The sequence below is a fragment of the Eptesicus fuscus genome, chromosome 7, assembly GCF_027574615.1.
Source record: "Eptesicus fuscus isolate TK198812 chromosome 7, DD_ASM_mEF_20220401, whole genome shotgun sequence".
Classification (NCBI taxonomy): Eukaryota; Metazoa; Chordata; class Mammalia; order Chiroptera; family Vespertilionidae; genus Eptesicus; species Eptesicus fuscus.
Window position 1 is genome coordinate 59,347,910 of NC_072479.1, and position 18,005 is coordinate 59,365,914.

General features: G+C 45.4%; 1 protein-coding gene across 2 annotated transcripts in view; it reads left to right on the forward strand.

The window, feature by feature from the left end:
* RACGAP1 (Rac GTPase activating protein 1) overlaps positions 1 to 9,447 on the forward strand; it is a 35,131-nt gene extending 25,684 nt beyond the window's left edge. For both annotated transcript variants that reach the window (XM_008140660.3, XM_054719098.1), the window contains exons 7-17: positions 1,610 to 1,690; positions 2,084 to 2,201; positions 3,210 to 3,340; positions 4,076 to 4,240; positions 5,463 to 5,558; positions 5,645 to 5,843; positions 7,292 to 7,397; positions 7,551 to 7,683; positions 7,793 to 7,928; positions 8,584 to 8,692; positions 9,208 to 9,447. In XM_008140660.3, coding sequence (XP_008138882.2) covers positions 1,610 to 1,690; positions 2,084 to 2,201; positions 3,210 to 3,340; positions 4,076 to 4,240; positions 5,463 to 5,558; positions 5,645 to 5,843; positions 7,292 to 7,397; positions 7,551 to 7,683; positions 7,793 to 7,928; positions 8,584 to 8,692; positions 9,208 to 9,283 — 1,350 coding nt within the window. In that variant the 3' untranslated portion in view covers positions 9,284 to 9,447. The remainder of the gene's footprint in view (positions 1 to 1,609; positions 1,691 to 2,083; positions 2,202 to 3,209; positions 3,341 to 4,075; positions 4,241 to 5,462; positions 5,559 to 5,644; positions 5,844 to 7,291; positions 7,398 to 7,550; positions 7,684 to 7,792; positions 7,929 to 8,583; positions 8,693 to 9,207) is intronic.
* Positions 9,448 to 18,005: the final 8,558 nt, after the last annotated feature.

The window sequence follows — 18,005 nt, forward strand, 5'->3', positions numbered from 1 at the left end:
ATGCAGATTGACCATCACTCCAACACACAAGATGGCTGCCCCCATGTGGTCAAAGATCCTGCCCCCATGTGGACACAAGATGGCCACCAGGGGAGGGCAGTTGGGAGGGACCAGGCCTGCAAGGGAGGACAGTTGGGGGTGATCAAGCCTGCAGGGGAGGGCAGTTAGGAGTGACCAGGCTGGCAGAGGAGGAAAGTTGGGGGCAACCAGGATTGCAGGGAAGGGCATTTGGGGGGGACCCAGGCCTGCAGGGGAAAGCAGTTGCGGGGGGACCAGGCCTGCAGTGGAGGGTAGTTATGGGTGACCAGGCCTGAAAGGGAGGGCAGTTAGGGGCAAACAGGTTGGCAGGGGAGCAGTTAGGCATCAATCAGGCTGGCAGGCAGAAGTGGTTAGGGGCAATCAGGAAGGCAGGCAGGTGAGCAGTTGGGAGCCAGCAGTCCTGGATTGTGAGAGGGATGTCCGACTGCCTGTTTAGGCCCAATCCTTGTAGGAGATAAACGGGCAGTCGGACATCCCTCGAGGGGTCCCAGATTGGAGAGGGTGCAGGCTGGACTGAGGGACACCCCCCCCCACCCGTGCACGAATTTCGTGCACCGGGCCTCTAGTATATATATTTTTTCTTTGGTTGGTCTCTTCCCTCCCCCCAGCCCTTTCCCTCTGAGAGTCCTCAGTCTGTTGCATGCTTCCATGTCACTGGATCTGTTTCATTTGTCAGTTTCTTTTGATCCTTATCTCTTTCTTTTAAAAAATAAATAAATAAATAAAAGTAACAATAAAAGAGTTTCCTTGAGAGTCCTACCACAATATTGCATTTCTGACATGTTGCTCTAGCCCAGTGGTCGGCAAACCGCAGGTCATGAGCCACATGCGGCTCTTTGGCCCCTTGAGTGTGGCTCTTCCACAAAATACCACGTGCAGGCGTGCACGTAAAGTGCGATTGAAACTTCATGGCCCGTGTGCAGAAGTTGGTTTTTGGCCTGGGCGAGTCTGTTTTGAAGAAGTGGCGTTAGAACACTCAAGGGGCCAAAGAGCCGCATGTGGCTCTCGAGCCGTGGTTTGCCAACCACTGCTCTAGCCATTGTTAAACACATTTTAATCCTTGCTGAGGGTGGTAACTCAGGATAGAATCCTGTCCCATTTTACTATTCTGGACTGCTCTCACTTCATTCATCATATGGAAAAGGATACGCTTAAGTTTGTTTTGAGTTGTCATATGACTTTTTATGCAGGACTTTTGTGCTCTAATAAAAGCTTCAGATGAAATGTGTGTATAATGGGATATGCAGAGATCTGTCTGTGTGTGCTTATTTAGAGTGCTTAATATGTTTCCAAAGACTTCACGTCCTTAGATAGGATTACAGCTCTACTTTCTCTGTGCTGTCATCTAAATTTTTCCAAAGCTTGCTTGTTTCTTCAAGGGAAGACATTTTTGTGTTGGTACAACTTAAGCTTCATGTGGAAATAGGCAGTGAGAGAGAGCACATTGTTTGTTATTTACCATAGCCTTGGATCCTAGGACTTGGATCCAAGTTGTCTAATGGAATAAGTTTATCTTCTGTGCTTCAGATCGGCTTGGCACTAAAGTTAATGGTGTTTGCCCCCTCTCTAGCGCTCCAATAGCCGACAGTTCATTGATGGCCCCCCGGGACCTATAAAGAAAACTCGTTCCATTGGCTCTACAGCAGACCAGGTAAGACTAGTCAGGCCAAGACAATTGTGGTCTTGAACACAGCAAAGATTAGTGGCCCAAAACATTAAAAATTCTGTGTCAACATTGCAAGTGTTATTTTGAGAGAGATGTTGATGAGGGTTTTTTTATGTAATAGGGTCCTTATCATCCATATGAATGGAATCAGTCTGATTAAGTAAACAGCTGTCAGTTTTATGCTTGATTCTTAGTTGCTTGTATGTATACCCCTGTGGCCTATTTTTCTGTCCTAAAGTATGAGATTTCGACTAAATAGTGATTTGGGCCTTAAGTCCTGACAAAGACTCAGGAATTTTTCAAGCATTCCAAAATCCTGTAGTGGAGGGGAAATTAGATTTAAATGTTTGTCCTTCTCTCATTACAATTTTGTTTCAGGGGAATGAATCCATTGTTGCAAAAACTACAGTGACTGTTCCCAGTGATGGCGGGCCCATTGAAGCTACATCCACTATTGAAACTGTTCCATATTGGACGAGAAGTCGAAGGAAATCAGGTCTGCTGGATTGTGGCTGACGTACAGAGCATTGTATCAAGCTCTACCTTAGATTGCTAGCTGGCCTATGCCATTAGTGCATAACTTGTTATTCTTGATTGTGTGTGTGTGTGTGTGTGTGTGTGTGTGTGTGTGTGTGTGTGTATGTAGGAGTAGCCATTACATTCACGTTTTTTTGTATGTTAATCCTCATTGGAGGATATTTTTTCCATTGATTTTAGAGAGTGTGAAAGGGACTGACCGGGATGGGGAAAGAGGAGAGAGAGAGAAACATTGATGTGAGAGACACATCAATTGGTTGCCTCCTGCTAGTGCCCCAACTGGACGGGGGAACCTGCAACCCAGGTACTTTAGTTCACGGGCCAACACTCTAACCACTGAGCACACCAGCCAGGGCTCACTTTTTTTTTTTTTTTTTTTTTTAGAGAGAGAGAGGAAGTTGGGGAAAGAGAGAGACAAAGAGAAAGAAACATCGATGTGAGAGAGAAATATCAGTTGGTTGCCTCCTGACTGGGGAATTGAACCTGCAACCTAGGTATGTCCCCTGACTGGGAATCAAACCCACAACCTTTTGGTGTGTGGGATGTCGCTCCAACCAGTTGAGCCACACCAGCCAGCAATGAAATAAAAGGCTATTCACTTCTGATTATGGTCAGATTACTGGTTATCTATCAACGAGTGACCTGATGCACGAAAATTCTTGCAAGAGTAGGCCTTCCTTCCCCTGGCTGCTGGCACCTGCTTCCCTCCGGGACCTGGGTTTCCCTCCTCGGGCTGCCGGCAGGCACTCGGGACCCAGGCTGGCTTCCCTCCTCCAGCCGCCCACAGGCCCACAGGCACCCGGACCTGGGCTGGCTTCCCTCCGGCCCTGGCTTTGTCAGGAAGGACGTCCGGAAGATATCCAGTCTAATTATCGTATTACCCTTTTATTATTATAGATTATATTGAAATTGGGGTTAAAATTCAGAAGGAGCAAAATACTTAAGGTTAAAGCTGCTTGCTTTCTAGGTACTTTACAGCCTTGGAATAGTGACTCTACCTTGAGCAGCAGGCCGCTGGAGCCAAGAACTGAGACAGATGGTTCCAACACTCCGCAGAGTACTGGGGGGATGCGTCTGCATGACTTTGTCTCTAAGACGGTAAATCTCTGATTGCTCCTCCTTTTGGGGGGCACCTATAATTTTTCAATTGTGAGAGTAATATGTACCAGGAACAAATTTTAATACTTCAACATAGCAGTCGCCAACCTTTCGGACCTCACAGACCACCAGTTGGCGACCGCTGCTCTAACATTATAGAGTTAAATGTTGAATTTCCTTCCTCTTTCCAATCCCATTCTGCAGGCGTCACTACTGAATTACAAAAGGTGTGTAGCTTTCCATTCTGGGAGAACCACTAAAATTCGAAGAAAGCAGCTTTTCAGAAGCATTTCGTGCTTCTTAGTGATATATATTTATGTTTTATGCTTATTAAATAGTAGCACATTTTAACTTTGTCCCATTTGATTTCCTCATAAAAACCCAAGCAACAGGCTCAGGGGAGTTAACTGACTTGTTTGAGCCACATGACAGTAAGTGGCATAGTTAACATGGAGGTTTTCTGAATCTTTGTAAACAAGTTCTTTCCACTGTTGTACACTCACCGTTCCCTTCCAGTGGGATGACATTATGCAAGTTACTTAGCCTCTTTTTGCATGTTTCCTTAAATAAAAACACAACTATTTTATGGGATTATTGTGAGAATTACACAAACAGATAAGTGTAAAAAAGGACTAGAAAGCTGTTCAGCACATGCTAAGTGCTTAAAGTGGTTGATGATGTTGATAATTTCCTAATTCGTACCGCTTTGTTCCTTCTGCCCCATTTCATCCTCAGGTTATTAAACCCGAATCTTGTGTTCCATGTGGAAAGCGGATAAAATTTGGCAAGCTGTCCCTGAAGTGTCGAGACTGTCGTGTCGTCTCTCATCCAGAATGTCGGGACCGCTGTCCCCTTCCCTGCATTCCTACCCTGATAGGAACACCTGTTAAGATTGGAGAGGTACGGCCTATCGGAAGCATCGTCTTAGGGCTTCTTAGCTTTTCCACAGTTGAATATCAGTTTTGTTCTAAATTAATGATGCCAAATATGTTTTCCACGAGTAATGAATACAAATTATAAAACGTTAACTTGCAGTCGAGTCCTGTATGGGTTAGTCTGTTTTATAACCTTTCTAGACAAAACTCCTCTTCCTTTACCTGCCCTCCCTCTCACCCTCCCTTCCCCTTTCTCCTTCCCTTTTTTCCCTCCTCACACTTCCTCCTTCTCTTCCTTGTTTCCATTCTCTCCTTTCCTTCCTCCCCTCTCTTTTCTCATCTTCTTTCCTCTTCCCTTCCCTCCCTTCCCTGTCCTATCCTAGTTTGTAAAATTTGAAACATACAAAAGTAGAGAGATTAGTATAACTAATTCCTGGTTTTTATCACTCAAATGTCACAATTACTAATTCATATCCAGTCTTGCTTTATCAATATTCCTATCTCTCCCTCTTGGCCCTGTCCAGTGAATTATTTTGAATCAAATTTCAGACAACATATAAGTTCATCTGTGAATATCTTTTCTCTTATGTTAGAGATATCCCATACAAGGCTATTAATTTTAGGTTGCTTTTGTCTAAAAATCTATTCAATCCATTAAGAAAGTATTTATTGTACAAGCAACATTAGCAAGAATCAAAGCAAAATGACTAAGCTACTACCCAGCCCCCAGCAAATCAAATGTTATTTCCCTAATCTTAAGAATTCTTATCTGTGCAAAGATTTTTTTTTAAAACAAATTTTCTGTATTCTGATACAGTACCCTGGAGTTCTCCCTTAAAGGTAAGGTTGTATCACAAGCAATTGAGTTGTGTTTATTTTCCTTACTAAGAATAATTTAAAAGGTTTTCTTTTTTAAAAGCAACAAATTAGTTTATATTAAAGGCCTTACCTGTAATCTCATTATTGCTTGTTTTCTGATGCCCTTGTGTAGAAGAAAAACAAGGACACAGTTGTAGCTATTGGTTTTATTACTTGTTCATGAAGAGTGTGGTATCTTTGACCATAAATCAGTCCTGGTGTGGAGGTAGGGAACATAATTGAGTGTCTCTGTTCTAATATATGCGTTGGGAATAGGAATTTAAAGGAGACATGATGTGCCAGCCTGAGTATTAGTTGGGAGATGGTTCTGCACACTGGTCTAGATCTGCTGGTCTAAGTGGTAAAAATGATAAAACGTTCCATTTCAGGGAATATTGGCAGATTATGTGTCCCAGACTTCTCCAATGATCCCCTCCATTATTGTCCACTGCGTAAATGAGATTGAACAGAGGGGGCTGACCGAGGTAAGCATGAACCTGGAAGAGGGTGAATTTGTTACTTGTGTTAACACTTAGGAGCTTCTTAACTGAGAGTGTCATCTCGATAATAGACAGGCCTATATCGGGTCTCAGGCTGCGACCGGACAGTAAAAGAGCTAAAAGAGAAATTTCTCAGAGTGAAAACTGTACCCCTCCTCAGCAAAGTGGATGACATCCATGCTATCTGTAGCTTCCTGAAAGACTTCCTTCGAAACCTTAAAGAACCCCTTCTCACCTTTCGGCTGAACAAGACCTTTATGGGAGCAGCAGGTAAGAGCAGATCTTTTTTTTTTTTTTTAATATATTTTATTGATTTTTTACAGAGAGGAAGGGAGAGGGATAGAGAGTTAGAAACATCGATGAGAGAGCAACATCGATCAGCTGCCTCCTGCACACCTCCTACTGGGGATGTGCCCGCAACCAAGGTACATGCCCTTGACCAGAATCGAACCTGGGACCCTTGAGTCCGCAGGCCAACGCTCTGTCCACTGAGCCAAACCGGTCAGGGCTAAGAGCAGATCTTAATACTTGAGTGTGAGTCCCACAAGGGGCAGGAATGTTTGAATTTTTTTGTTTGCAGTTTTTCCCCATCTAGTAAAGTGCCTGAAACATAGCAGATATTCAAATACTTTGATGGATAAATAACTATGTCATGTTGCTCATGCCTGTTCTCTTCTTGTCTAAACAGTAGGGCTCTGATAGGTTTTTGTTGTTGTTTGGTCAAGTTTTAGGTTGGCCTTTTGAACTTAGAACCATCTTTAATTCCTTTTCCTCACATTTCACATTTAATCCATTGGCTGGCAAATCTTATCTGCAAAGATCTTGTAAAATATAGGCTATATTTGAAAACTTACGGTCCTACTACCACTCTGAACATCTCTCACTCTGGAGTGATGTAAGAACTTCCTGATTTTTCCTGTTTCTACTCTTACCCTCTGTGGTAGAGTAGTTATTAGAGTGGTTCTTTTAAATTACATGATATTCTTTCTGTCCTCAGTGTCTTCCAATGGCTTCCCTTCATTCACAGGATAAAATCCAGTCCTTAGCATGACCCAAAGACGCTGCATGCTTTGGCTCCTGGTTTTGTATCCAATATCATTTCCTTTTATGCCCTTCCCTTCTTTCTTTCCTCTCCAGTTACAATGGAGTCCTTGCAATTCTTAGAACATACCAACTCTCCTGGCCTTCACAGTAGTTGCAGAAATAATATTTTCATGGTTTGCTTCTTTATTTCTTTCAGTTTTCTTTTTGAATATCTTGTCCTCAGAAACCTCTTTCCTGACCAGCTTTTCTAAAATAACAGCTTCCATTACTTTCTAGCTGCTTGCCTGCCTTATTTTATTACATGTGTTACTACCTAATAGATATTTGCTTTTTTATTAACTCCTCCAATAGTACCTGGCACATAGTAGGCCCATAAATATGTTTTATGAACAAATACCTTCTTGATAATTGTAGTCATAGCAGTTGTATGTCTGCCTTCCTGCACAGGCTTTCCCTAACTGCAAGAGCTGGTTTTTTAAAAGTTCTGATTTCTAATATTGAACTGTTGGCCAGTATCCTGCTTGTTAATGAACCTAGAGTCTGATGTAGTCATGATCCTAATCAGAAGTTTCAGGAGCTTACTGTATAGATGAGACTTTGTGGTCGATAACTTGGACGCCTGCTGTCAAGGGAAAGCAGTCTTAGGCCTCTTGGTACTTTCTTTTCATTTATAGAAATCACAGATGAGGACAACAGCATAGCTGCCATGTACCAGGCTGTTGGTGAGCTGCCCCAGGCCAACAGAGACACATTAGCTTTCCTCATGATTCACTTGCAGAGGTAAGTACAGCAGAAAGTTGTTTCTGGGAGTTAGGGAATTTTCCACGGGAAGACAGTGTGGGTCGTGTGTCAGGGCGGTGAATTGTTTTCTTGTATTTTGGTCTGTGTTTAAGTGGAGGAGCAAGTCTTCTAATTTAATGTTCTTTTGCTTAGAGTGGCTCAGAGCCCAAACACTAAAATGGATGTTGCCAATCTGGCTAAAGTCTTTGGCCCTACAATAGTTGCCCACGCTGTGCCCAATCCAGATCCAGTGACAATGTTACAGGACATCAAGCGTCAACCCAAGGTGGGCAATCATATTTATATATGAACTTGTGTGAGATGATAACTTGAGAGACTGCTGAGAGATAAGCCCTGAGATTTGGAAGCTTGCTAACGTATTTGGTGGCTTTTAGGTGGTAGAACGCTTGCTCTCACTGCCCCTGGAATACTGGAGTCAGTTCATGATGGTGGAACAAGAGAACATTGACCCCATGCATGTCATTGAAAACTCAAATGCCTTTTCAACACCACAGACACCAGATATTAAAGGTAAGGCCCCAGTTGTGCTTTTTAAAAGACCTCTTCAGATTTGGTCAAGGGCTCTCTCCCTGCCTTTGCTAGAGTTATTTGAAATTCATATTCTCCAATAAAAATTACAATAATTTTGAGAATTCTAACATTGAAGGAGAATTTATACAGATCTCCTATCCTGATTTTCCCCACCTTTTTTATGTTCTTCTTCACCCATATGGAAAGTAAAAAATATATAGATATAATAATTTATATATAATTTATCCTTATGTTTCTTGATATGTTTTACCAGTTTGATTTCTTAAAAGCTTTGCCAGTTTGTAGGAGGCTGGTTTTATTCCAACCTCAGTGGCACTGGCAACCTCACATGTTCTTTCATTATAAGGTAGCATATTATTTTTCGTAATATAGGTAAAAATCAAGTAGTCAAATGTTAGATTTGTGAAGTTTGGAGTTTGAGGATGGCCTAAATCAGGAAGTGAATGTCAGCAATTCATAGTTCAAAAGATACACTGGTGTGTTACATGATGACAGACGTGATCTCTGGGGCTTTGCTAGGTCTCTAGCCTTAGTTCCTAAGTACTTCACAGGGATTTCAGCTTAAAACTGGCTACCTACATGGGTGCTTTTTTTTTCTCCCCTCCTTTAAAAATATGCTTAACTGTGATTGAAGTGAGTTTTCTGGGGCCTGTGACCACTCCTGAGCATCAGCTTCTCAAGACGCCTTCCTCCAGCTCCCTGTCGCAGCGAGTCCGCTCCACGCTCACCAGGAACACGCCCAGGTATGGGGATTGCCTGCTTAGATCTCTCTCCCACCATACTGAAGCTAATTGAAAGAAAGATTGAATTAGATCTTAGCTAGTGACTAGACTTTAAGAGGAAACCTGGAGCCATAAGGATCCCACTTTACAGTCTCCCCCTTCATCTCAGATGACTGAGTAGCTTACAGAGTAGTTTTTTTTTTTTTTTTAATATATTTTATTGATTTTTCACAGAGAGGAAGAGAGAGGGATAGAGAGCCAGAAACATCGATGAGAGAGAAACATCGATCAGCTGCCTCCTGCACACCCCCGACTGGGGATGTGCCCGCAACCAAGGTACATGCCCTTGACCGGAATCGAACCCGGGACCCTTCAGTCCGCAGGCCGACGCTCTATCCACTGAGCCAAACCGGTTTCGGCACAGAGTAGTTTTTGAGGAGTTTCTACTTTTAGTTGATTACATCATCATGTTATAGTTGTTCATTTACTGTTTTTTTCATAGAATACTTTTTCCAGTTTATTCTCCTTTTCTTCAGATTTGGGAGCAAAAGCAAGTCTGCCACAAACCTTGGACGTCAAGGCAACTTCTTTGCTTCTCCAATGCTCAAGTGAAGTCACGTCTCCAGTTACTTCCAGCATTTACTGACTGCAAAGGAAGGGCGCACCTGTACTCTCTGCTCGCAGCCTCCTGTACTCGTTACCACTTTTAGCATTCTCCAGGCTTTTAATCAAGTGTAATTGTGCATGGGGGTTTTATTAAAACTATATATATCTTCCTCTCTTCCTCTCCAAGTAATGTAACATCAACACCTTGTGCTGTCGTTGGGAGCTTTTAGATGGGAGCTCTTTGTAGGGGTAGAGGGCAGTATGAAATTCATTGTGATTGGGAGCGGCTGTGGTGGGGAGGGCCTCGTCCCTTTGCCTGAAAGCTAAATGCTGCTCATGGAATGACCTTTCTGTGGTGTTACTTACAACTTATTTCTGCGAGGCGATGACAGAAGCCCTACCTTTTTAGTAACATTGACTTGTCTCAGAGTGGGAGGTGGGAGGTGGGAAGGCAGGGTAAAAACAGGTTTGGACAGAGGATTTAGGATGGCTCCTGAGAACTGGTTGGACATCCCTCTTTCTCCATGATGAACTGGAGCTGTAACATGGAGCCTTCATAAAAATGGGATAGGGTGAGGACAGAACTAGTGATGGGTGTATACTTAGCTTTAATTTGGATTGATTAGGTTTAATAGTGTTAAGTGGCACAACCTTGTAAAAGTGACACTTTTTGTATTTATCTCTAATGGGCCTCTGGCTGGACTTGGGCTTTGGTGGGGGGTCAAGGCCAGTTTGTTTATAAATTGAATTCATTCTGATGCTTGAGCCCTGCCAGTCTGTTGGAGCCGTAGAGGTCAGTATGCTGTCTATTTGGCATCCCACTAACAATTAAGAGTAGGCTACAGGGGAGATTGTCAATATTTTGTGTGGTAAGAAAAGCCACGTTTTGTCTTTGCACTTTGGATGCTGAAATCTTCCTGTATAACATAGCTACATCTAGATAAATGAGAGTTTTCTTTTATTAAATTTATTTCCAATGTCTATAAAAATGTGTTTTTCTATAGAATGTTTATGACCCATATTGACCCTTGTCTGTACAATACATATTTGAAATAATATTTGGAAAAAAGTAAATAGTTTTGTTCAAAGTGAACATGAGGTTGGTTGTCTTGTCCTGGAAAGTAACCTTTAACATCTTTTTAAAGAAAAGACTACTTTTTCCTCTGAGTGTTTTGAGTCTGTTTGTCTCCGTTCCTTTACCACACAGTCTTTACCACCAGCAGTAGTTTGTTTCTGTTTCTCATCGTCTCTTTTGTTGTCCAAATTGAAGTCCTGGATTTGTCCCTTTGACTGTTACCCTCTAATTTGAAGAAACTACTTTAAACAAAAAACAAACAAACTTTAAACAAGTCTTTAGGGACCAGAATGGTGCAGATTTTTAAAAACCACGACGCTGGCTGGCTGGCTGGCTGGCTGGCTGGCTGCCTGGAAGGAACATCCTTCACTGCTGGAAGTGACTCTGGAGTGAGCTGGGATGATTAACTGAGGGCACCTGCACTCGGAACTCTGAAGCTGGTGAACAGAATGTATCTGAGATTGAACGTAAACAGTTGCAGGCTTAATATGTAACTGCAGAGAGAGGAGGCAACCTACTGGCTTTTTTCCCAGGAGGTGGCAGCTCTCACAGCAGGGCCATCTGCCTCAGCAAATTGACAGGATGGGTCCCTTCTCCCCTTCCTTGCCTTTGCACACACAAGCCTGTTAGGTTTTGTTTTTTTAAACTTCGTCCTAGGTGCCATCCCTTTTCTTATGTCTCTGCAAGCCTAGTGTTGGCCCGGCTCCATATTTGCTGTTCTGTAGTATCTCCCCAAGGTGCATTTTAAGTCACTAATGCAGAGGAAGTAAATGGATTGTAGAACGTTAGTAAGGCAAGGCTTCCCTATGCAGGAACTGATGGCCCATTAACGAAAAAGAAAATGGTCCTGTGTGTCAGATGCTGGCAGCCAGTTGCTCAGTTTTGGGCTAGGCCACGAGACCTTGGCCGTGAAAATAATTCTGATATTAGCAAAGGGAAATATGTACCCACCTTCAACTTCTTTAACAGCACTTCATGTGGAACAGCTTGACTTTCCACTTTCAAGGGCTTTCTTAATTAAATTATACTTTCTGTGTGAGATCTGTGGAAAGGGGTCAGTGCTTTGGAGTGGCTGTCACCTCTATCTCCTGCTCCCAACCCTTTCTGCTGCTCTCTCTTGCTCCTTCTTTAATGCAGTTGAACTTGACTATCCCACTTGCTAATAACCAGAATCTTTAAATCTATTCTCCTATTATCAATCCGTGTAAGTCTCCTAAGTTTGCTATTTATTTAACTGGACAAGCATTGCACAGTTTGGTTCAGCAGCAACAATTTGCATTTTTACTGGATGTTTAATGACTTCTTCCTTAAGAAGGTGAATTCATTGCTTGCAGAAATAGAAGGCAAGAAGGCATCTGGTTTTGATTCAAGGGCTATAGGGTGTTCAGGTGATTTACTGTGGTAAATATAGTCATTTTGGGGGCTATAAACTGACCCTGTGGTATTGAAAGGGGTCTGAATTCTTATAGTCATGGTTAAATTATTGGATAGCACAAAATGACAAGTAGTGCTGAGTGATTGCAAAGAACACAGCTACGAGGCTTGCTTTGTGTTTATTTTGTTACAGTAGGGCCTCCCTACCCACCTCAAGCTTCGGATAGGCACGTATATATGCATATGCATACGGTATGTGATTTCCTATTGGAAAAGCATGTGGGAGACTCACTGCTGTGCCTGGTACACCAAGCAGTTTGCATAATCATGCATCACCTTTTCTCACTCTCATCATGAGCAGGGAGAGAGCCATTGTGCAGTCCAGATCTGAGAAGCGAGGGTGGCATAGTTCAGTGTTCAAGTCGCTACACCTCACACAGTAGGTTCTTGATCAATGCGCATTGATGATAATTCTCGGTCATGACTCTGGAGCTGAAGCCACTGATGCAAAAAGCTTTTTAAGCAAGCAGGTTTGGGGCATGTTTGTCATCGTGTTTCTAGTATAAACAGGGTTTGGAGAATGGCCACTTAACCTAAGAATTTAATAATTTTTAAAAATCTCCCTGTAGCTGGTATATTTTGTAAATAAGTGAAGGCCCTAGTCCAGGAGGTCCTTGTATGACTTATCAGACTCGGGTTCTGAGTCTGTATTTGTTGACGGTTTCTATTCACGAAGTCAGGCGGAAGACAGCTTGACATCACCAGGAATAACCTTGTAGTGTGTGGGAGCCGTCTCCTCTGCAGTCATGTGGGCTGGGAAAGGAGGCCACTTTTTAGGGACTCAGAGTTGGAAACAGGAATTTTCCCTTTTGTCTACCTTCTCTATAAGTCTTGCCCGCTGCACTTAAATGCATGTTTTTATATAGCATTACTCTCACATCTCACACAGTTGGATACCATCTGTGTGCTAGGCTCAGACACATATAAATGGAGAGTTGAGACTTCTAATCAAGCACTTGCAAGTTCATACCTTCTCTGGTTATCAGTGAAGATGGACTTGGGAACTGATTCCCCACAGAGCCTCTAGGGAAAGTAATGTGATGGTTTACAGTGTGCAAAGTGCTTTCATTTATCATCTACTTGATCGCCACACCCACGTATGGTGGACAGGATTGGTGATATCATCCCAATTGACAAATTCAGAGAGGTGATGGCTCAAATTCCCACAAGTCTATAGCTTGACTGGGATTAGACCCTGGGGATTGCAGCCCCACTCTGGAGGTCAACTTTGGTGCTTGCTACTTCAGATTCTTCAACATCATGGACTTGTTAATACATTATATATATATATATATATATATATATATATATATATATATATATATCTTACCTTATAATAGACAAATATGCAAATTGACCGCACCTTCACTACACCCAAGCCACGCCCACCAACCAAGCCACGCCCACCAACCACGCCCACCAGGAAACCGTTGCAGGGAAGCTGGGGTGCAGCCGAGCCCAAGGCCGGGGAAAGCCGCCCTAGGCTTTCCCAGCCTTGGGCGCCAGTGGGGTGCCTGCTCCGATCGCAGGAGCGAGCCGACCTGGGGGTCGGCTGGCTCCTGAGATCGGGTAGCAGGGACGCTGGGTGCAGCCGAGCCCAAGGCCACCGCCCAGGGCCAAGCCCGGACCCTGAAAGAAGGCAGAAGGCGGTGGCCACAGCCAAGGCCTGGGTCCCTGGTGCCGGCAGAAAACTGGTGCAGGCAGCCAGGTGAATGAAGGTCTATTGCACGAATCTTCGTGCAAACGGGCTACTAGTATATATATATATATATATATAAAAGCCTAAGTGACCAACTGACCGGTCGCTATGACATGCATGGACCACCAGGGGGCAGACACTCAATGCAGGATCTGCCCGCTGGCGGTCAGTGTGCTCCCACAGCGGGAGCGCCACTCAGCTGACCAACCCGTTCCAGCGGCCCACAAGCCCGGCGGCCCACAAGCCCAGCAGCAGCCACTCCCTCCCTCAGTAGTCCTGCAGGTCCAATCTCTGGAAAATGGGCCAGGCACCGACAGACTGGCACTGCTGGCATGATCCCGACAGTGCCGCCCTCCTGGAAGTCGGCCTCGGGCACTGTGGCCCTCTTCCCCTCCCTAGACGCTCCACAAAGAAGAAATGATATAAAAGTGGCTGCCAGGTGGCTCCTGACAACCGGAGCGAATGTCCGTGAGATGGATCCGGATCCCGGCTGGCAAGGGCATCCCACAGCCCTCCCGGAGGGCCGATCGCATCCCGGCTCCCCCCCTCAATCTCCATTGGGACAGGCGCCAGATGCAGGGCCCACGGCTGGTGAGTGCCACTGTGGCTACAGCAGTGTAAGCCTCTCCTGATTAGGACTGACTGGGCGCGAGCCTGCAGCAGGCCCAGTGGGGCCGGGATGAGCGGGAAAAGCAGGCAGGAGCGGCAGGCGACGTTAGACTGCCAGTCTCGACCCAATTCCCGCAGGCGACCCCGAGGGATCCCACCTGTGCACGAATTCAGGCACCAGGCCTCTAGTTAGGTACATAAATGATTCCACTCAGTTCTGTATGTGGGTCTGCTTATGTACTCGCAACAGATGACTCGGGAAGAGCAGGGAGGCCCAGGCCCCTGGGAAAGCCTTTGGGACGGGAATGTCTCATGGTTAGGGTTGTTGTTTGGTGGAATGGAAGACCTGTGCTTGGTGATCCAGGGCTGCATTCTGTGTGGAAGGAGGAGGAAGAGCTGGTGTGGGTTTGTGAGGTTACTCCTGGTGGGAGTGCATGTGCATCTTGTGTGCTCTGAAGCTCAGAGCCAAGAACAGGCAAGTCTCTGAACCAAAGCCATCAGCCTGCTTCTAGAAACGTGTCAGCGGATTAGCTTATTGGCTTTTCCCCTGAGTGGCATTAGCTCTCACCCCGACTCATGTTCACCATCTGGCTTTGAGTGAGAAGTCTTTGAGCGATCTCTCTCCAGCAGCCTGCTCTGTGCCAGGGCTTTCTGAGGGCTGTTCAGCTTCCTCCCTCACCAGCCCGAGGGCCCAGTGCTCTCCAAGAAGAGGTTATCAGTCTGTTGTGTCCACATGTGTGCATGCCTGAGATCAAAAGAATACTTAAAACCTCAGAGGGGAAAAATCAGCTTAAAGGAGAATGAGTCAGTATGGTTAATGGCCTAACGTCTTTATGTTGTCAAAACTAACAGGTGAATCTCTCCTTAGGTGAGTTTTTGAAATGGAATTGTTCCTGCCACAGAGAAAGCTCCTTCTGCCTTTGAGATGATGCAGCTTGTCCAGATTTTAGTAGAGCGAGGGAGACGAAGGGGCTGGAATTTTTCTTCCTCATTGGAAAGCAAAGCCTGGGGGTGGAGGTTCTTAAATGAACCACCTCCCCTCCCAGGGAGCTGGCTGCTCTCCCCTCCTAGGTTAATATGCATTGACTGGGGCTAAACGCTTGATGCTTCTGGACAGAGTCCAGCCCCTCAGCAGAGCAGCCACACTGTGGAGATACAGCTGCTGGCATTAAAGGGCTAAGCCCCTTTCCAGCTGCTCTGCTCTAACGGGAACTGCCTGCAGTCGGCAGTTTAACAGAGCTGTTTTAGCCCGATTAGGAGGAAATGACTAATCTCCACATCTTCTCATGGCATGGCCTGGAGGCTCTGGGGCAGATAACCCGGTAGGGTGGGAAGTGGTTGGATAAATGGTAGAGTGGTAGGCGATGATCTCAAAAATGGTGGTCCTGGCTTGTGCTTTGTTTTGTCTCCATGAGAAAAGGGGTTCTCTTTAGCGATTCCCTGGTACTGAAGGAGAGGAGATGTTCACAGCGAGGGGTGGCCTGGGTCTTTAAGAGCTGGGCTAGCAACAGTTAAGTAGATGAGTTGAGAGCATCTAAGGGCATTGGTATCCATCCCTTTAGAGCAGTGGTTCTCAACCTTTTTAATGCCGCGACCCTTTAATACAGTTCCTCATGTTGTGGTGACCCCCACCCATAAAATTATTTCCGTTGCTACTTCATAACTGTAATTTTGCTACTGTTACGAATCGTAATGTAAATATCTGTGTTTTCTGATGGTCTCAGGCGACCCTGCAAGCGGTTCTCAACCTGTGGGTCGATAGCAGGGTCGCCTAAGACCATCGGATGTAAAAATCGTAATGTAAATATCTGTGTTTTCCGATGGTCTTAGGCTCTCCAACCCACAGGTTGAGAACCGCTATCTGGGTCACCTAAGACCATCGGAAAACACAGATATTTACATTACGATTCATAACAGTAGCAAAATTACAGTTATGAAGTAGCAATGGAAATAATTTTATGGTTGGGGGTCACCACAACATGAGGAACTGTATTAAAGGGTCGCAGCATTAGGAAGGTTGAGAACCACTGCCTTAGAGGAAGGACAAGACTTGAGACCCCCCCCCCCCCCAGTGTGGTTCCCATTTGTCCTTCGGTTCCCCTTTTCTTTAAAATCTAACTTAAAAAGCCAAGATTTGAGAGAGAAATGATCATTCCTTGGTCGTAAGGTGCACTTAAAAAATATGTTTTAGTGTCTCTGAGAATTGAGATATCTCATAATCAATGGCATCTTACAAATATAATGCAGTGATTTTTCTTTCTTAGTGGCTCATAAAGTGGTAGTGCACCTTATTATCAATGTCATTTGGGTTGGAAGTGTTAGTTGTTTGTGGGAGATACGCTGTTGGCTAGACCAGATGTGGTAGGAACCTGCTACTTACTGTAGCTGTGCAGAGATTGAAACAGGGAGTTCCTTCAGCTCTGAGGCAACCTGAGGTATGGGAAAAGCAAGGCTCAGCTCCAGGACATCTGGCACGAAGCCTGTGTAGGGTAGGACCAACGTTTGTTCCAGTCATGACCCCCAGAGCCATTCCATGTGACCCCTGAGTCAGGGAAGGGGGCAAAAGCTGTTGTGAATCAGTGAGGCTAAGACCAAAATAATAGAACATGTCGGCGGAGTTCTGGAGTCACAGTGTAGGACGGAAACGTTCAGGTGCTTCAGCACAAAGGAGGTTAGATGGTTAGATGCTTGGGGCAGGGAGTTGGGAGTGTATTGCAATCCTCTGTCCCGTTTGCTCCCGTCCCACAGCGCCAGAGCAGGGCTTTTCTCCTCTGACACTGGAAGGCCATGGTTTGGGGACCAAGACAAGAGAAGGACAGGAGTGAAGGAGACTTGCCCTGAGATGAGAAGTAGACTAAAAACACAATTTTGTTTAAGAAGGTCTTCCTGGTTGGTAGGGAGAGGTGTTCAAGTAACTGAAGTAATGTGTTTGGTGCCAGGATGGAGGTGGGTGCTGAGTGCTGTGGGCGCTCAGAGGGAGGGAGGGAGCTGGAGGCTTAAGAGCCTGGAAAGTGATGCGTTAAAGCTGGATCTCAGGATGAACAGGCAGCTGGAGAGGGCCTGGAGCGTATTCCAGGCTAAGGAAGGCCCTCCAGCCCAGTGTTCCATAACCGGACTCCCCAACTCTGTCCGGCCTCTAAATTCAGTCTGGCCCGCCCGACTGGGCCTTGTTTGATCTGTCCACATGGGGCAGGTGGAGTTGTTGGTCCCTGCCTGTCTCTGGCCTCCTCCATCAGCTCTTGAACAACTGCCCCTTTGTCTGACTTCATCAGAGCTCTGAAACAGTTTTTCATTTCCCCCTTTTCTGCCCATCGACTGCTGCCTATTAATTAGTGCCGTTGGGCTCCCCACCCTCCATTCCCCTTCACGAACCAAGCTGCCCCTCCCTGAGACATGATTGCAGATCTTGGCTGTGTGGACCCCCTGCCCCAGCTGCCAGAGTGGCCACAACTTGGCCTGATGCTTCGTCTTGATTAGCCCTTCACGTCACCCCTCCCTCCTTCCCTCCTCTTCCCCATGACACTGCCGGGCCTGATACTGGCTGCAGGTTAACATCTCCTGTGATAGCAGCACTCTTCTCATGCTGCTTCAGATCTTGGAGAACAGGCTGGGGCTCAGGGAGACTGGGGTGATCCCCTCTCCTGACCCAGCAGAGTCTCCCATCAAAACCCCAGTCAGGCCCTGGCCAGTGTCGCTCAATTGGTTGGGCGTTGTCCTGTGCGCTGAAAGGTTGCCAGTTCAATTCTTGTTCTGGCACATGCCCGGGTTGCTTGCTTGATCCCTGGTAGGGGGTGTGCAGGAGGCAGCCACTCTATATGCTCTCACATCGATGTTTCTCTCTCTCCCCCTCTCTCTATAAATTAATAAACTATTCTTTAAAAAAAAAACATAAACAAAAACCCCAGTCAGCT